Here is a 19,715-nt window from a genome sequence, read left to right as displayed (position 1 = left end):
ATAGAGATAAACAGTATTGTGCACATGGCAGGTGCTCAAGAAATTAATTTACTTTAAAATGATAGGCCAATGTATGTCATACTCTGCTTTTTCTTAGATCATCCATAGGGATATAAAACCAGAAAATATATTAGTCTCCCAGTCTGGCGTTGTCAAGTTATGTGACTTTGGATTTGCACGGACATTGGCAGCTCCTGGGGAGGTTTATACAGATTATGTGGCGACTCGATGGTACAGAGCTCCGGAACTGTTGGTCGGTGATGTCAAGTACGGCAAGTAAGATGTGGGGAAGGGTGTGGGGTAGGAGGACAGATGTAACTCTGTTTTCTTGATGAAATGGAATGTATTTCTAAGAAAGTAAATGATCTCTCTAATTCTGATTGGGAGGCTTAACATTTGGGGAACTTTACTAAGTGATTTATGATCATTTTGATATTTCCTGTTTAATCATGTTTGTTAGACAATGTGGATGAATAAACTTATTCTTTTTTAAAATTTTACTTATTTATTTTGGTAGAGACAGAGAGAAATCAAGAGGGGAGTGAGGAAATAAAGAAGGAGAGAGACAGAGAGACACCTGCAGCATTACTTCACCACTTGTGAAGCTTTCACCCTGCAGGTGGGGGCCAGGGGCTTGAACCTTGTGCATTGTAGCGTGTGCACTCAGCCAGGTCCACCACCCAAGTAAATTTATTCTAAAGATAAGGATCTTCCCCCTCCCCGCCAATTATCATTAATAAATACATCTTTTTTTTTTTTTTTAAGTGACATTGGAAGTGACACACTAGATAAAGTTTGGACTCTCAAGCATGAATTTGACTTCTGCCATTTCATGTACCAGGGTAATATTCTGGTTTTTAAATATTTATATATTTATTTAATTATTTATAAGAGATACAAAGAGAAAAATACAGATAGACACCAGAACACTGTTCAGCTTTGGTTTATCGTGATGCTGGGGCTTGAACCTGGAACCTCAGAGATGTTCTGGTTCTTTCTCTCTCCTCCTCCTCTCTCACTCATTAGCAAATAAATAAATATTACTTATTATTACAAAGAGAGGTTAGTATTGATTGGAATGGAGCGAAGGGGAGTGGAGTAGGCAGCTGTGGGAGGAGAAACATAGTTGAGTGAAATGGTTTCAAAACTAAATTTTTTTAAAAGATTTTATTTATTGATTGATGAGAAAGATAGGAGGAGAGAGAGAAAGAACCAGACATATCTCTGGTACATGTGCTGCCAGGGCTTGAACGCAGGACTTCACGTTTAAAAGTCAAGTGCTTTATCCACTGTGCCACCTCCCGGACCACAAAACTAAAATTTTCTACATAAGCAAATTCTTCAAAGAAGAAAGTTCTATAATATTTAATACTGTAGGTAGAAACAGCTCTAGAAATATTTTTTTTTACATTTTCTCTGTTTTCAGAGTATACATCATTTAAAATTATTATTATTATTACCTCCAGTGTTATTGCTGGGGCTCGCTGCCTGCACCACGAATCCACTGCTCCTGGAGGCAATTTTTTCCCTTTTTGTTGCCCTTGTTGTTGTGGTTATTATTGTTGTTGGATAGGACAGAGAGAAATGGAGAGAGGAGGGGAAGACGGGGGTGGGGGTGGGGAGAAAGATAGATACCTGCAGACCTGCTTCACCGCTTGTGAAGCAACTCTCCTGCAGGTGGTGAGTCGGGGGCTCGAACCAGGATCCTTATGCTGGTCCTTGCGCTTTGTGCTTTGTGCACTTAACCCACTGCGCTACCGCCCAACCCAACCACCTGACCCCACCACCCCATTTAAAATGATTTCTGTACTCTTAGTTTTTATTTCATTGCCAGGCTGTATTTTTGTACCATTTTATAGTATAGTTATGTCTTTTTTTTTTTTTTATAGTTATGTCTTAAAGCAATTCCAAGGTAATTGTCTTATGACAAATGATGTAAGCATATTATTCTTTGAGATTTTTTTTTTTTTTGGCACATGAGAGAGAGTAGGAGAGAGAGATGGAAAGAATGTGTGTGTGCACGCCTGTGCACGTGTGTATTAACTGTATGCCAGAACTTTGTGCAAATATAATATACCTGCTCCTGCATCAATTTTTTCATTCTCCATTTTGGAGAATTAAGGAGAGAAAATGGCAAGGGAAAGACAGAGAAAGGAAAAATATCGTAGCACCATTCCAGCATACAGGGCTTAAACCCTAGCCTTGCACTTGATAAGACACATGCTTTACTGGGTGAGCTATTTCCTAGGCCCTGCTTTCTTTCCTTCCTTTCTCCCTTCCATCCTTCCTTCCTTTTTCTCTCTCTCTTTCTCTCTCTCTTCCTTTCTCCTCCTTCTTTCCTATCTCCCTCCTCCTCCTCTACTTATTCTCTCCCTCCTCTTTTATTCTTGTTTCTGGGGCTTTGTTGTTTCATGTCTACTTTTTCAGACACAGAGAGACAGAGACAGAGAGATACACTTCAACATTGAAGATTCCTTCAGTGTGGTAGGAGCTGGGCTTGAATTTAGATTGCACCCATGGCAAAGCAATCATACTCCTAGGTGAGTTATTTTGCCAGCCTTCCCTGATTTTTATTTTTATTTCCCACCCACTCCTGATTTTTTTTTAAAGAATTTATTTATTTAGTAACGAGATAGATAGGAGAAAGAGAAAAAACCAGACATCACTGTGGTATATATGCTGCTGAGAATTAAACTCAGTACTTCATGCTTGAGAATCCAACTGTGCCTTGAGAATATCAACTGTGCCACCTCCTGGACCATACCTTCCCTGATTTTATAAATAAAGAATTTTGTATGTGCCAGAAATCAAACTCACACTCTCACACATGTACTCTACTGACAAGCTAATCTTCCTGGCCCAATTTTTTAAAATTTTGTTTTGAGAGAGAAAGAAGAGACTGACAAATCATTTCACCATACATGGAGTGCTACTTGTTTTGTTTTTGTTATTCTCAAATGGTGTTGGAGCTCAGAGTCAGGGTCTCTTGTGTTCAGGGCACATGTTCCACCACTAAAACACATCCCCAACTCTCTTGTGGCAGATTTTTTAAAAAGATTTTATTTATTTATTTATTAATGAGAAAGACAGGAGGAGAAACAGAAAGAACCAGATATCACCCTGGTATATGTGCTGCCGGTAATTGAACTTGGGACCTCATGCTTGAAAGTCCAGTGCTTTATCCACTGCACCATCTCCCAGACCACTGTGACAGATTTTTAAGATAGTTTTTTCTATTTTCTTCTACTAGCTTTGGTTTTCCTATTTATTCTGTGTGTCACCAATCACTCCCTTCAGGTGGTGTGTTATTTTCAGTGTGTGTGTGTGTGTGTGTGTGTGTGTGTGTGTGTTAGTTATAAGGGTTGGTTTGCCTAAGCAGCTTGTTAGATTAGTGTGTAAACAAAGATGAATAGGCTCTAACTAGAAGTAAGAATAGCCAAATTCCAGGATTAAGTACACATAGTGACTATTTTGACTTTTCAAAAGGCTTTTCCCTTTTTTTTCTGTCAAGTGGTTGCAGTTTCTAAAAACTCTGACAGGTAAAATTGAGAGTTAATACTTTTGGCAATAAAAGACACAGAAGATTAAACCATGAGGGTGTTATACCAAAATAAAGTAGCAGAAAGTTAATACTTTAAGTTTATAGAAAATATGTTTTTTATGGGTAATTTCAAGCTTACTACTATTCTTGATATCAAGGACACCAAATACCAATATAGATTCAGTCTCAGTAGCTGTGTTAGAATGGCAAGTTTTATATCACAGTATTATTATTTTCCAGGGCTGTTGATGTATGGGCTATTGGCTGCCTGGTAACTGAAATGCTGATGGGGGAACCCCTCTTTCCTGGAGATTCTGATATTGATCAACTATATCATATAATGATGTGTTTAGGTAAGATTATATGTCATGGGCAGGTGGGGGGATAGTGTAATGGTTATGCAAAATACTTTCATCTCTGAGTCTCAATTCCCTGCAGCACCATAAGCAACAGCTGAGCAGTGCTCTGGTAAATAAGATCACTCCAGACTGAATTTTTCATATAGAAAGAGACAGAGTCAGTGAAGTTGCTAACTTGGCTAGGTGCCTGCCTTGCCATGTGTGTGACCTGGGCTTAAGTTTCTGGTCCCCCAAAACACTGGGGAAACTTTGGTGTTGTGGTCTTTCACTCTAAATTAGGTTTCTCATATATATATATATATATATATATATATATATATATATATATATATATATTTATTTATTTATTATGAAACAAGAGCGGGAGTGAGAGCGTCAGAACACTCCTCCACTCTGGCACCATTGGTGCTGGGGTTTGAATCTGATACCTCTGATGTCCCAGATACGTAAGCTGGTGCTCTAACAGTCTGAACTAACACCCTGGTCCAAACTAAAATTCTTTTCTTTTTTTTTTTTAAAGATTTTATTTATTTATTTATGAGAAAGATAGGAGGAGAGAGAAAGGACCAGACATCACTCTGGCACATGTGCTGCTGGGGAATCGAACCCAGGACCTCATGCTTGAGAGTCCAAAGCCTTATCACTGCGCCACCTCCCAGACCACAAAACTAAAATTCTTAAAGAATGACATCAATAGGTTGAGATTAGATTGTAAATATGTGACTATCAATGCATTTGTTGTTTTGATCAGCTTTCTGTTTTACTGTTAGAAGTAAAGTGTTAGATGCTGAGGTTCAGTCTGTGGTGTGTGTTGCTCTCTATCTCCTAAAATTAAATAAAGTGGTTCTGGAATGTGATAGTAGAGGAGGACCTAGTGGGTGTTGTATTGTTATGTGGAAAACTGGGAAATGTTATGCATGTACAAACTATTGTCTTTTACTATTGACCGTAAACTGTTAATCCCTCAGCAAAGAAAGAAAGGAAGGAAGGAAGGAAGGAAGGAAGGAAGAAAGAAAGAAAGAAAGAAAGAAAGAAAGAAAGAAAGAAAGAAAGAAAGAAAGAAAGAAGGAAAGAAACAAAGAAAGAAAGAGAGAGAGAAAGAAAGAAAGAAAGAAAGAAAGAAAGAAAGAAAGAAAGGGAAAGAAAGAAAGAAACCAGATTCAATCTCCCAGCCTCCACTTTTGGGGGAAGCTTCACAAATGGTGAAGCAGGGCTACAGGTGTCTTCCCTTCCCTTTCCCTTTCCCTCTCCCTTTCCTTTTCTTTTCTTTTCTTCTCTTTTCTTTTTTAAATATTTTATTTACTTATTAATGAGAAAGATAGGAGGATAGAAAGAATGAACCAGACATCACTCTGGTACATGTGCTGCTGGGAATTGAACTCAGGACCTCATGCTTGAGAGTCCAATGCTTTATACACTGCGCCACCTCCCAGATCACTATAGGTGTCTTTCTTTTTATAATTTTTAAAAAATATTATTTATTTACTATTTGATAGAGACAGAAAGTGAGAGGGGAGGGGGAGTTGACAGATGATAGATAGACACTTGCAGCCCTGCTGTACCATTCATGAAGTTTTCCCTCTGCAGGTGCTTGAACCAGGGTCCTTGTGCACTATAATGTGAGAGCTTAACCAGGTGCGCCACCACCTGGCCCCCTTTTTATAATCTTTTAAAAGTTATCTTTATTTATTTATTGGATAGAGATAGTCAGAAATTGAGAGGAAGGGGGAGAAAGAGGGAAAGAGGCACCTGTAGCACTGCTTCACCACTCACAGAGCTTTTATCTGCAGATGGGGACCAGGGGCTCGAACCTGGGTCCTTGAGCACTGTAACATGTGTATTCAACCAGGTGCACCACCACCCGACCCCCTACAGGAATCTTTCTAACGCTCTCCTCTATCTCCCACTTCCCTCTCAATTTCTTTGCCTTATCAAAATAAGATTTAAAAAAATATATATGGCCACCAGGAACTGTGGTTTGTAATGCAGACATTGAGCCCCAGCAATAATTCTAGAGGCAATAAAATTAAGTATAGCAAAAAAAAAAAAAATACATATACATACACCTTAAAAAGAAGTAAAATACTGGTACTTATATCTACAAAATTATAAAATATTATTTAGCTGTCCTTTTTCCTATGCTACCCCACATCTTAAGTTTCATGTCTAATGATGTAATCTTTCTTAAATGTGTAAATCAAGCTAGAAATGTTAATTTCCTTGACTTGACTTTGGTCAAAACAGTACAGAGTCTGAGGAGACAGCATAGGTCAAAAGATGTTCATGCCTGAGCTTCAGAGGTCCCAAGTTAAATCTCCAGCACCACCATAAACTAAAGCTCAGCAGTGCTCTGGTTTCTCTTGTGTATCTTTCTCTCTGTATTTCTCTTTTTTTAAAAAAAAAATTTAATTATCTTTATTTTATTTATTGGCTAGAGACAACCAAAAATAGAGAGGGAAGGGGTGATAGAGAGGGAGAGGCAGAGAGACACCTTCAACACCGCTTCACCACTCACAAAGCTTTGTCCCTGCAGATGGGGACTCGGGTCTTTATCCCAGGTCTTTAAGCGTTGTAACATTGCGCCCAACAAGGTGCACCACCACTGGGCCCCTCTTTCTGCATTTCTCTTTCACTAAAAATAAATAAGTAAAATGTTTTTAAAAATAAACCACTGGGGGGCCAGGCCATGGCACACTGGGGTTAAGTGCACATAGTACAAAGTGCAAGAACCCACTCAAGGATCCTGGTTCCAGTCCCTGGCTTCCCACATGCAGGGGGTCTGCTTCACAAGTGGTGAAGCAGATCTGCAAGTGTATCTTTCTCTCCCCTTCTCTATCTTCCCCTCCCCTCTCAATTTTTCTCTGTTTTATCCAAAATATCAATAAAATGGCCACAGGAGCAGTGGATTTGTACTGCTGGTACTCAGCCCCAGAGATAATCCTGGAGGCAAAAAACAAACAAACATAAATAAACCACTGTATAGATTGTCAGGTACTACAGTATTAAGAACACTTTTACTTATTAAGAACAATTTGTTACTGATTTTTCAAAGTCAGAGACACCTGACTATGTTTCAGTCTTTATTCCATATCATCTGTATCTTTGCTGTTTTAATTATGATGTGCAATGACAGTGATGTATGCTGTTTTTACTTCCAGGTAATCTTATTCCAAGACATCAGGAGCTATTTTATAAAAATCCTGTATTTTCTGGGGTAAGGTTGCCTGAAATCAAGGAAACAGAACCTCTTGAAAGGCGCTATCCCAACCTTCCTGAAGTTGTGATAGACTTAGCAAAGGTAACCATGATTTTTTAAAATTTATTTATTTATTTGATAGAGACAGAGAGAAATTGAGAGGGGGAGATAGAGAGGAAGAGAGACAGAGAGACACGTGCCACCCTGCTTTACCACTTGTGAAGCTTTCTCTCTGCAGGTGGGGACCAGGGACTTGAACCTGGGTCATTGTGCACTGTAACGTGAGTGTTTTCTTTTCACTTTCTGGCAGGACATTTACATGACCAGTTAACTTGAGGGACTCTTGGGTTGCTTGATGAAAGAATTCACAGATACACAATTAAAGCAAATCATGTAAATTTATTTAGAAAAAGAGATTCCAAAAGCAGAAAGTGGGCTTGATCTAAGAAAAGTCTGTGGGGCTTTGGCGGTGGTGCACCTGGATAACCAAGGACCCAGTTTCAACCCCCCACTCCCTACCTGTACACCTGCAGGGGGGTCACTTCACAAGTGGTGAAGCAAATCTGCAGGAGTCTGTCTTTCTTCTCCCTCTTTTTCTTTTCTTTTTTTTAAAAAAATATTTATTTATTTATTTCCTTTTTCTTGCCCTTGTTTTTATTGTTGTTGTAGTTATTATTGTTGTTGATGTCATCATTGTTGGACAGGACAGAGAGAAATGGAGAGAGGAGGGGAAGACAGAGGGGGGAGAGAAAGACAGACACCTGCAGACCTGCTTCACTGCCTGTGAAGCGACTCCCCTGCAGGTGGGGAGCCGGGGCTCAAACTGGGATCCTCGTGCCGGTCCTTGTGCTTTGCGCCACGTGCGTTTAACCTGCTGCACTACTGCCCTCTTTTTCTTTCCTTCCTTTCTTTTTAAAAATTATCTTTACTTACTTATTAGATAGAGGCAGCCAGACATCAAGAGGGAAGGGGGAGATAGAGAGGGAGAGAGACATCTACAGCCCTGCTTCACCACTTGCAGAGCTTTGCCCCTGCAGGTGCAGGCCAGGGGCTTGAACCTGGGTCCTTGTGTACTAACTGTAACATGTGCACTCAACCAGGTGTGCCACCACCAGGCCCCTCTTTCTCTTTCTCTATCTATCTCCCTGTCCTCTCTCAATTTAAATGTCCTATCTAATTAAAAAAAAAATTAAAAAGAAAATAAAAACCCAACTTCCATTTTCACAGTGAGTAGAAAATGTATCTAGTTAAAAAAAAAAATCGAGCACCCACCCAGCAGTGAAAGAAGCATAAGTGCTATGGTATCCCCTCTTCTCTGCCTCTTTTGATGTTTTAAGATTAATTAATTTATTAATATGAAAGAGAGAGAGAGAACATACTTCAGAGCATCACTGGCATATGTGGTGCCAGAGAATGAACTCGGGACCCCACATGCTTGAATGTCTAATGCTTTATCTACTGTGCCACTTCCTAGACTGCTGTTTCTCTGTTTCTGTCTGAAAAAAAATCAATCCAGAGCAGTAAAGTCGCAGAAAAAAAATAATAATAAGGTGCTCCTGTCAGAATAGGGATGTGAGTGGGTGTGACTCATAGAAAAAAAAAAAAAAAAAGCAAAATAAATAAAATAAAATTCTACTCCTAGCTGCAGTTTGAGCTCCCAGGTTCAATCCCTTGCACCACCATAAACCCAAACTGAACAGTATGCTCTTAAAATAAAAAATAAAATAAATACTTTTAACAGGAGTGTTCAGCGGTGGTGCACTGGTTTAAGTACACATAGTATGAAGTGCAAGGACCTGCACAATGATTCTGGTTCAAGCCTCTGGCTCTTACCCCCCCCCCCCAATAGTGGGGGGGGGCTATGGTGAGGTGTCACTTCACAAGCAGTGAAGTAGGTCTGCAGGTGTCTATCTTTCTCTCCCCCTCTCCATCTTCCCCTCTTCTCTCAATTTCTCTCTGTCCCATTCAAAAAACAGAAAAAAATAGAGCAGTGGACCCTAATGCAGGCACAGAGCCCCAGGGATAACCCTGGAGGCAAAAAAAAAAAAAGTCAGATATAACAGAAATAGAACTTGATAAGAATCAGGTGTTGTTTTAGCAAATCATGAGATTTGTGTAATTTCATTTAAAGACACAGAATGTCCTTTTGTGATATTAGCAACTATTGGTGACCATTACCTCCGATTGTGTTTTTTTTCCCCTCCTCTTCACACCCCCTCCTCCACCTCTTTTTCTCTTCCTCTTTCTTTCACTGCTCAGTTCTGGCTTCTGCTGGAGATTGCACTTAGGAGAACTTTAACATGAATGTCTATTGTGTAAACCATAGTGCTATCTCTCCAAACCCATGCTTTATTCTTTATTGTTTATTACAGATGTTTAAAATCCATTGACTAGAAAGAGGAATTTTCTGTATTTAGAAATTTAAATGTATGTAGATTTTCTTTTATATGAACTGTGTTTATTCCTTGGCTTTCTAGAAATGCTTACATATTGACCCAGACAAAAGGCCCTTCTGTGCTGAGCTCCTGCACCATGATTTCTTTCATCTGGATGGATTTGCTGAGAGGTATCGTACTGACCCATGCTTTCCCGGACAGACCAACCCACACTTAGAGTTATTATCTCTGGGAAGTGAGAGGGTAGGGACATAGAACTTTGGTGGGTGTGGTATGGAACTATACACTATAATCTTACAATCTGGTAATGTATTAATTAATCAAAATTAAAAAGACGAAAAAGTTTTTTCTACTATTATTTTAATAGTGATTTACAAGATTATAAGATAACCAGACTACAGTTTCACACCACACTCACCACCTAAATTCTGTGCCACTCCCTGCCCCCTTCAAGGATAACCACCATAGTTTGCCCAAGGACTTAGAGACAGGTTGGCTACTTTTTTTTTTCATTTATTTTATTTTATTTTATTTTATTTTATTTTATTTTATTTTTATTTATTTATTTATTCCTTTTTGTTGCCCTTGTTGTTTTATTGTTGTAGTTATTATTATTGACATTGTTGTTGGATCGGACAGAGAAAAATGGAGAGAGGAGGGGAAGACAGAGAGGAGGAGAGAAAGATAGACACCTGAAGACCTACTTCACCACCTGTGAAATGACTCCCCTGCAGGTGGGGAGCCGGGGGCTCGAACTGGGATCCTTACACTGGTCCTTGTGCTTTGTGCCGCGTGCGCTTAATCCGCTGAGCTACCACCCAACTCCCCATTTATTTTATTTTATTTATTTGTTGGTTTTATCAGAGCACTGCTCAGCTCTGGCTTATGGTGGTGCAGGGGATTGAACCTGGGACTTTAGTGCCTCCAGGGTTATTGCAGGGGCTCGGTGGCTGCACTACGGATCCACTGCTCCTGGAGGCTATTTTTTTTTCCCCTTCGTTGCTCACTGTTGTTGTGGTTATTATTATTGTTATTGCTGTCATTGTTGTTGGATAGGACAGAGAGAAATTGAGAGAGAAGGGAAAGACAGAGAGAGGGAAAGAAAAATAGACACCTGCAGATCTGTTTCATCACTTGTGTGGTTAAGCGCATATATTATCGTGCACGAGGACCCAGGTTCAGGCCTGCAGGTATTGCTCTGGCTCTTTCCCTCTCTCCCTCACCTCTCATTTTCTCTCTGTCCTCTATCCAATAATTAATTAAGTAATTATTTAATTTACAAATAGAATAACCTTAATGTTGTGAAACTCCGGAAAATTTCCCGGGAATCAACAAGGGTCTACAGAATGCCCTTTGGCAACTAATCTAAGTTATTTTTTTTCTTATCTTAATTAAAAGTCTAATTTAATACTTTTTTTAAAAATCGTATCCCCCTTTTTAGATTTATTTGTGTCATGTAATTATATTGTATTGACAAGTGTATTTGTTTGCAGGTTTTCCCAGGAACTACAGTTAAAAATACAGAAAGATGCTAGAAATATTTCATTATCTAAAAAGTCTCAAAATAGAAAGAAGGAAAAAGGAAAAGATGATGAATCCATAGGTGAAGAGAGAAAAACACTTGTAGTACAGGTAAATTATCCATGTGTTATTATGAGTTAAATCTGGATTTTTGAATATTTATTTTATTTATTTATTCCCTTTTGTTGCCCTTGTTGTTTTACTGTTGTAGTTATTATTGTTGTTGTCGTTGCTGGATAGGACAGAGAGAAATGGAGAGAGGAGGGGAAGACAGAGAGGAGGAGAGAAAGATAGACACCTGCAGACCTGCTTCAACCGCCTGTGAAGCGACTCCTCTGCAGGTGGGGAGCCGGGGTTCGAACCAGGATCCTTATGCCGGTCCTTGTGCTTTGCGCCACCTGCACTTAACCCGCTGCGCTACAGCCCGACTCCCCAAATCTGGATTTTTGTTGAAGATTTATTTACTAAAATGAGAGAAAGAGAGGACCAACTAGAGCATCAGCTGGCATATTTGATACTGAGGATTTCATGGAAGTTCATCTCTCTATCCACTGTTTCACCTCCTGAGCTACTTAAAATGTAAATGTAATTATGTCTATTAAAATTAATTTCTTTATTGCGGGATTAAAGTTTTACAGTCGACAGTAAAATACAATAGTTTGATAACAACAACAACAACAACAATAAAACAAGGTCAACAAAAGGAAAAATAACAAAATTTAAAAAAATACAATAGTTTGTACATGTATAACATTTCCACATAGCAATTAAACCCCTACTAGGTCTTCCTCTGCCATCATGTTTTAGGACCTGAACCTTCCTCCCCACCCCAGAGTCTTTTACTTTGGTGCAATACACCAACTCCAGTCCAAATTCTTTTTAGAGTTTTTCCTTCTGATCTTGTTTTTCAATTTCTATGAGTGAGATCATCCCATCTTCATCCTTTTGTTTCTGACTTATCTCACTTAACACGGTATTTTCAAGCTCTATCCAAGATGGGGTAAAGAAAATGAATTCACCATTTTTAATAGCTGAGTAGTATTCCATTTTGTATAGATACTACAACTTACTCAGCCACTCATGTGTTGTTGGACACCTGGGTTGCTTCCAGGTTTGGGCTATTGCAAATTGTGCTGCTATGAACATAGGTATACACAAATCTTTTTGGGTGGGTATGTTTGGTTCTTAGGATATATTCCCAGGAGAGGAATTTCAGGGCCATAGGGTAGGTCCACTTCTAGGCTTCAGCATTTGTTGCTGCTACCTTTTCTGATGTATGACATTCTCACATTTCCCTGACAATCAGCGACTTGGAGCATTTTTTCATTTTTATTGGCCTTTTGGATCTAGTCTATGGAGAATATTCTGTTCATATTCCCATTTTTAGATGGGATCATTTGTTTTCTTGTGACTTATTTTTGAATTCATAGAGGAGAAAATATTGAAGCTTTTTAGAAAAAAAATTGGAGTGATGAACAAAGTGTTGCCATTTTTGCTCAGTTGCAAAATGTATCTTCTCTATGGATACCACCTATTTAAAGAATCTTAACATATCATGTATTGGGGGGCTGGTTGGTGGCACATCTGGTTGAGTGCACGTTACAATGTGCTAGGACCTGGGTTGGAGCCCCTGGTCCCCACTTGCAGGGGAAAAGCTCCACAAGTTGTGAAGCAGGGCTGCAGGTATCTGTCTCTCTCCCTTTTTAACTCCTCCTTCACTCTTGATTTCTGGCTGTCTCTAGCCAAATTGGATGCCTACTGTCTACAAAACTGTACCAGAATGTGTAGCAGGGATTGTCAAGAAATCATATTTCCCAGGACTGGATGGTGTCACACCTGGTTGAGTGCACATATTACAATGTGCAAGGACCGGAGTTCAACCCTGGGTCCCCACCTACATTGGGGAAAGCTTCATAAGTGGTGAAGTAGGGTTGCAAGTGTTTCTCTGTCTCTCTCCATATCTACCCTTTCTCTCTCAATTTATTTCTATCTAATAAAAGAAATTCAATAAAAAATTAAAAAGGAAAAGGAAATTATACTTCCCCAAGAACACAGGGACGGGAGTGGGGCGGTAGCACAGCAGGTTAAGTGCACTTGCCACGAAGTCCAAGGACCCGAGTAAGGATCCTGGTTGGAGACCCTGGCTCTCCACCTGCAGGGGAGTCGCTTCACAAGTGGTGAAAAGCAGGTGTGTAGGTGTCTGTCTTTCTCTCCCCCTCTCTGTCTTCCCCTCCTCTCTCCATTTTTCTCTGTCCTATCCAACAATGACGACAGCAATAACAACAATAATAACTACTAAATAAAACAACAAGGGCAACAAAAGGGAATAAATAAATAAATATAAAAAAAGAACATGTGGACTAGTGTGCAGATGCACAAACACAGGGACACACACACACACACACACACACACACACACACACACACATTTCCTTAAATGCTAGGAGAGAAAAATGTCCTTTTGAAGAATTTTTTTTCCTCCAGCATTGTCACAGGAGTTGATGCTACCACCATGAATCCGTAGCTATTGGCAGCCATATTTTTTTCCCATTTTATTGGATAGGACAGAGAGAAATTGAGAGAGGAGAGAGGGAGAGAGAACAGAGAGACATCTGAAGACCTGCTTCACTGCTCATGAATTATGCCCCTTCTAGGTGGGAGCTGGGGTTCAAACCCAGATCCTTACATGGGTTCTTACACTTCGTACTATGTGCATTTAACCAGGTGTGCTACTGCCAGCACCCTCCTTTTTGAATTTTATATAGAGTATTTTAAAAAAATATTTATTTTCCCTTTTTTTGTTGCCCTTGTTATTGTTGTTTATTATTGTTGTAGTTATTATTGTTATTGATGTCTTTGTTGTTAGATAGGACAGAGAGAAATGGAGAGGGGAGGGGAAGACAGAGGGGGGAGAGAAAGACAGGCACCTGCAGACCTGCTTCACCGCCTGTGAAGTGACTGCCCTGCAGGTGGGGAGTTGGGGGCTTGAACCAGTATCCTTACACCGGTCCATGTGCTTTGCACCTATATAGAGTATTTTTATGATTCTCGTTCACTTTATTCTACCATATTTGACACTATAAACATACTCCTTGAAAAAATTAGCACAATGTTTAATAATTAAGTTAATGAAAAGTTACTATATATATATTGACTGCTGATCACATCTTAAACATTTCAGTTTTATTTTTCTGGCCTGGTCAGACCATTTAGAAATATTTTCACACTATTTAATATTAGAATATAAAAAATTAATTATTTACTAAGTTGTAAGTAAGATTTACTAATAAAAGTAAGAATAGAGGGAAAACATAAAACAGACTTGGACTGGGTTTGGTATATTGCACCAAAGTAAAAAAGACCCTGGTGTGGGTGGTAGAGTTCAGGTCCTGGAACATGATGGAGGACCTAGAAGGGGTTGAATTGTTGTGGAAAACTGAGAAATGTTACATACGTACAAACTATTGTATTTTACTGTTGACTGTAAACCATTAATCCCCCCAATAAATAAAATAAAATAAAGATTTACTAATACAGATGTGCCAGAATAATGCTCTGGCTCCCTCCTACTCCTGTCCCCTCCACATCCTTTTCCCTCCTTCCTCCTCCTTTTCCTCCCACCTTATAAAATTAAATAAGCAGGGGAGTCGGGCTGTAGCACAGCGGGTTAAGCGCAGGTGGCGCTAAGCTCAAGGACCGGCATCAGGATCCCGGTTTGAACCCCCAGCTCCCCACCTGCAGGCAGGTCCCTTCACAGGCGGTGAAGCAGGTCTGCAGGTGTCTGTCTTTCTCTCCCCCTCTCTGTCTTCCCCTCCTCTCTCCATTTCTCTCTGTCCTATCCAACAACAACGACATCAATAATAACTACAACAATAAAACAACAAGGGCAACAAAAGGGAATAAATAAATTAAAAATAAATAAAAATAAAAAATAAATAAATTAAAAAAAATTAAATAAGCAAAAAAAATTTTTTTTAATAAAAGAAAAGAAGGTTGTGGGGCAGGGGGCAGGAGATAACTCACCTGGTAAAGCACTCACTTTGCCATATGTGAGGCCCAGGTTTAAGCTCCTGGCACCACATGGGAGCACCATGCACAGCATCTAGGGGAGATTCATGAACAGTGGGGTAATGACTTCCTATCCAAAGGCAAAAGTGGACATACTTAATTGTTTTTCCATGCTTTTGTTTTTTACTTAATATATATAGATATTTGACATATGCAGATATGTAAATCTGATATACATGCATATCCAGTATATATAAAAATATATTTCAATAATAATCAAACCTGGTGTGGATTGCATTTAAACTCAGAATAAATCTCTGACCAAGAATCTGGTTTAATTCTAATTTTAAAGGTAGAATAAAGAAAACTAGTATCTGACTAGAACTCTGACTTTGGTTGACAAGTATTTTATGGAAAGAGGTGATTTTTCATTCTCAGATCAATAAAGTTATTAACATTTTTATTGTTGGTCAGGATACTAATGCTGATCCCAAAGTTAAGGACTCTAAAGTGTTTAAGATAAAAGGACCAAAAATTGACTCAGAAAAAGCTGAAAAAGTCAGTCGGGTTTCAAATGTCAGCTGTCTTCATGACAATGGGACAAGCCACATCAAAATTGTGCCTTCAACAAGCTTCAGAGATTGCAGCGATGGCAGCGTGGATCACACAAAGATTCTGGGCATGGCCATCCCTCCACTGACACACAATCCCTCTGCAGTGACTCCTGGTAGTCACTCTGGCTTGGGGACAATTCCAGGAGTTCAGACTTACAGGTATGAATTAGGAAACTCCTAACTATACATGTTGTCTAAGAATACTTTTGCAGATTAAATGTATGAATTCAACCTGATCGTTACTTTCAAACTTCGAGATGCTACTATTTCTTTTTTCTTTCTTTTTTTATTCCATTTTTGTTGCCCATGTTGTTTTATTGTTGTAGTTATTATTCTTATTGATGTCATTGTTGTTGGATAGACAGAGAGAAATGGAGAGAGGGAAGAGAAAGAAAGACACCTGCAGACCTGTTTCACCACTTGTGACGCAACTCCCCTGCAAGTGGGGAGCCAGGGGCTCGAACTGAGATCCTTACTCTGGTTCTTGAGCTTTGCGCCACCTGCGGTTAACCTGCTGCGCTACTGCCTAACTCCCCGATGCTACTATTTCTTATCAGCTTTGTGTTCTAAAACTTCTTGATCCATGTGATGAAAAGTGTTAGCGTTTCAGTGAAAAGAAATCTGAGGAGGCAAGGTGGTGGAGCACCTAGTTGAGTACACGTTGAGTGCACAAAGACCCAGGTTTGAGCCCCTGGTCCCCACCTGCAGGGGGAAAGCTTTGCAAGAGGTGAAGCAGTGCTGCAGGTGTCTCTCTGTCTCTCTCCCTCTATATCTCCACCTTCACTCTTGATTTTTGGCTGTCTCTAACAAATAAATAAAGTTTTTTAAAAAATTCATCTGATTTCTCAGAAAATAAAGTTGTATTGCTTGCAAAGTGAAAAGAGTCTATAGCATATATATATATATCCAGCTCTGGTTTACTGAGGATTGAACTTGGAAACCTCTGAGCCTCAGGCATAGAAGTTTTCTTTTTTTTTTTTTTTTTTTTGTATGACTGTTATACTGTTTCTCTGGTGTTCTATAGTAGTTTTGTCTAATAATGAGAATGGAGGGTCATAATAAAAGATAGTCTGTTGGGTGGTACATCTGTGGACATTTAGTGTGAAAGAAAGAATATATATATTACGTGTGCATATATATATATATTGCTGAAAATAAGATTATTTAGTTGGCTGGAGTTGGGTGAGCCTGAGCAGGAAGATAGTGGTAAAAGACATATGTTATCATGCACAAGGACCTGGGTTCAAGTCCCCTGTCTCCACCTGCAGGAGGGAAGCTTCACAAGTGGTAAAACAGGTCTGCAAGTGTCTTTCTTGCTCCCTCTCTATCTCCCCTTCACCTCTCTCTCTTTTTTTTCATATATAGAGAACTAACATTTACTTACTTATACTATATGTTACTTGGTGCTCTCATTTGGTATGTGCTTGAAAAAAAAGTAGCTATTGCTGGTTCTAACTTAACATTTTATTATTGTTACAGAGTGAATGAGAAAACCAAGAAGCACTGTATTCCATTTGTTAAACCAAGTAAACATTCTCCAGGAATTTATAATAAGAATGTGACTTCATCAGTAAGTGAATTGTTCTCAAGAACAGCCAGCATTAGCAATCATTATGCCGTCTCCTCAGCCCACTAATGTGTCTTATTAAAATTAAATCATCATCACTCTTACACTCAAAATACTTCATTTTGTCCTTCCAGGTTTTGAAAGCCCTTGAGTCGCCTTCCCACCCCCACCCATCTCTTAGATACTCTCATTCTTCATTAATCTATTTCTGTCACACTGATTTCCTTATTAATCTTAGAACATGACCAAACATGCTTCCACATTTGGGCTTTTGTACTTGCTATTTCCTCAGCTTTAAAACATTCATTCCATAGATAGCATAGATAGTAGCAGCAAATTTGCTTTTTCTCATCTTTGGCTAGCATGAAACCTTAATATGAGGTCTTTCCCAATATTAAGACTCATTGATCCTCCCATTATTCTATCTTCTTTTTTTTTCTTTAAGATTTTATGTATTTATTTAAAAAGTCAGAAGGAAAGAGAGAAAGAAAACCAGAGCATCACCCTGATACATGTGCTTCTGGGATTGAACTCATGCTTGAGAGTCCTATGCTTTACCCTCTGCACCATTTCCCAAGCTGTTCTTTCTTTTCTTAATATTTTTTCATTGCAGGGGCTGGGTGGTGGTGCACCTGGTTAAGCGCACATACTACCATGCACAAGGACCCAAGTTTGAGTTCTGTTTCCCACATGCAGGGGGTGATGCTTCATGAGCATGAGTGGTGAAGCAGATCTGCAGGTGTCTCTCTTCTTCTCTCCCTCTATACCTCTCCTCCCCTCTCAATTTCTTCCTATCCTGCTAAAAAATTTTTTTTTATTGCATAGGCAATGCATTTTATATATTATCTGTCTCCCATTACTGGAATATAAGTTGATCAGGCAGGGATTTATGATTTGTTTACAATCTTCACTGTTCTTTCTTGGACCTGGAACAGTATCTAGCTCATCAAAGCTGCTTAAAAATGTGTTGAATGATGGGGAAACTGGAAAGTACCCTTTTGACAATAAAAATTCTGTAAATCAACATTTCCTCAATAAAGTGACATTGGAATTGAAAAAAAAAAAAAAAATATGTTGAATGAATTCTGCTGCAGGGAAAGGGAGATTTGGATATATTCCCCAATGATTTTTTTCAATTTTTAAAAATTATTTATTGGGGGTCAGGCGGTGGCGCAGTGGGTTAAGCGCACGTGGCGCAAAGCGCAGGGACCGGTGTAAGGATCCCGGTTCGAGCCCCCGGCTCCCCACCTGCAGGGGAGTCGCTTCACAGGCGGTGAAGCAGGTCTGCAGGTGTCTATCTTTCTCTCCCCTCTCTCTCTGTCTTTCCCTCCTCTCTCCATTTCTCTCTGTCCTATCCAACAACAAAGCAACGTCAACAATGGCAATGATAACCGCAACGAGGCTGCAACAACTAGAGCAACAAAAAGGGGGGAAAATGGCCTCCAGGAGCGGTGGATTCATGGTGCAGGCACCGAGCCCAGCAATAACCCTGGAGGAAAAAAAAAATTTTATTATTGGATAGAGACAGAGAGAAAATGAGGGGGGAGATAAAGAGGGAGAGAGACACCTGCAGCCTTGCTTCACCACTTATGAAGTTTTCCCCCAGCAGGTAGGGACTAGGGACTTGAACTGGGGTCTTTGCACACTGTAGTATGTGCATTTAACTAGGTGCCACCTGGCCCCATAAATGACTATTTTTCTCATAAATTTCCCTACCTTATTATCTTTAGAGATAGAAAATAGAGTCTTTTTATTACATTTCTCATATTTGGATTTTGCTGTTCTCTTTTAGTTATTTTTGACTTACAACTTCTGTACCCATGTTTTTCTTTTTTGGTTACTAGTACTATATTTCTTTGCAAATACTTTTATTTTTGAATGTATTTACATTCTTGTTATGCTTTGAAAGATTATTATGATCAATAAGACTTATTATTTTAAGGTTTACTTATTTAGTTATTTTTATAAATGAGACACACACACACACACACACACACACACACTTAGAGAACTAGAACACCATGCAGCACTGGCATATGTACTGCTGGTGATCAAACCTAATACCTTAGGCTAGTTCTATCACTGAAATAACTCTGGCCAGTAACACTTTTCAAAGTAGTTGGCTGAATTGAAATCAGCCCTTTGCCAAGGTATTGCAAAATTAATGCTGGCTGCTTCTTTTACATTATTATTTCTGTTTCTCCTTCCTTGGAAGAAACAATCAAGAAAGAAGGTAAGGGTAACTGAGAAGAAGATCCACATATTCTTTGTCTTTAATTTTTTCCAGATAGATAGAGAGAGGGAGAGATATCATAGCACTGTAGTTTCCTTCAGTACAGTGAGGGCCAGGCTTAAACCTGGGTTGTGCACATGACAAATCAGTGCACTACCTAAATGAGCTACTTCATCAGTTCTTTCTTTTTTCTTTTTTCTTCTTCAGTTTCTTCCATTATTTAAAAAAAAAATCAGGGAGTCGGGCTGTAGCGCAGCGGGCTAAGCGCAGGTGGCGCAAA

General features: G+C 39.3%; 1 protein-coding gene across 3 annotated transcripts in view; it reads left to right on the top strand.

Annotated features, from left to right (window-relative positions):
• The window catches only part of CDKL2 (cyclin dependent kinase like 2), a 49,571-nt gene that overhangs the window by 17,278 nt on the left and 12,578 nt on the right, over positions 1-19,715 (top strand). For all 3 annotated transcript variants that reach the window (XM_060187878.1, XM_060187877.1, XM_007519810.3), the window contains 7 exons: positions 98-276; positions 3,782-3,894; positions 7,059-7,198; positions 9,574-9,662; positions 10,986-11,124; positions 15,496-15,794; positions 17,115-17,205. In XM_060187878.1, the coding sequence (XP_060043861.1) occupies positions 98-276; positions 3,782-3,894; positions 7,059-7,198; positions 9,574-9,662; positions 10,986-11,124; positions 15,496-15,794; positions 17,115-17,205 (1,050 nt within the window). The remainder of the gene's footprint in view (positions 1-97; positions 277-3,781; positions 3,895-7,058; positions 7,199-9,573; positions 9,663-10,985; positions 11,125-15,495; positions 15,795-17,114; positions 17,206-19,715) is intronic.

The sequence above is a fragment of the Erinaceus europaeus genome, chromosome 3 (genome assembly GCF_950295315.1).
Source record: "Erinaceus europaeus chromosome 3, mEriEur2.1, whole genome shotgun sequence".
NCBI classification, from domain to species: Eukaryota; Metazoa; Chordata; class Mammalia; order Eulipotyphla; family Erinaceidae; genus Erinaceus; species Erinaceus europaeus.
Note: the sequence above shows the minus strand (reverse complement) of the source record. Positions and strands in the feature narration are given on the sequence as shown.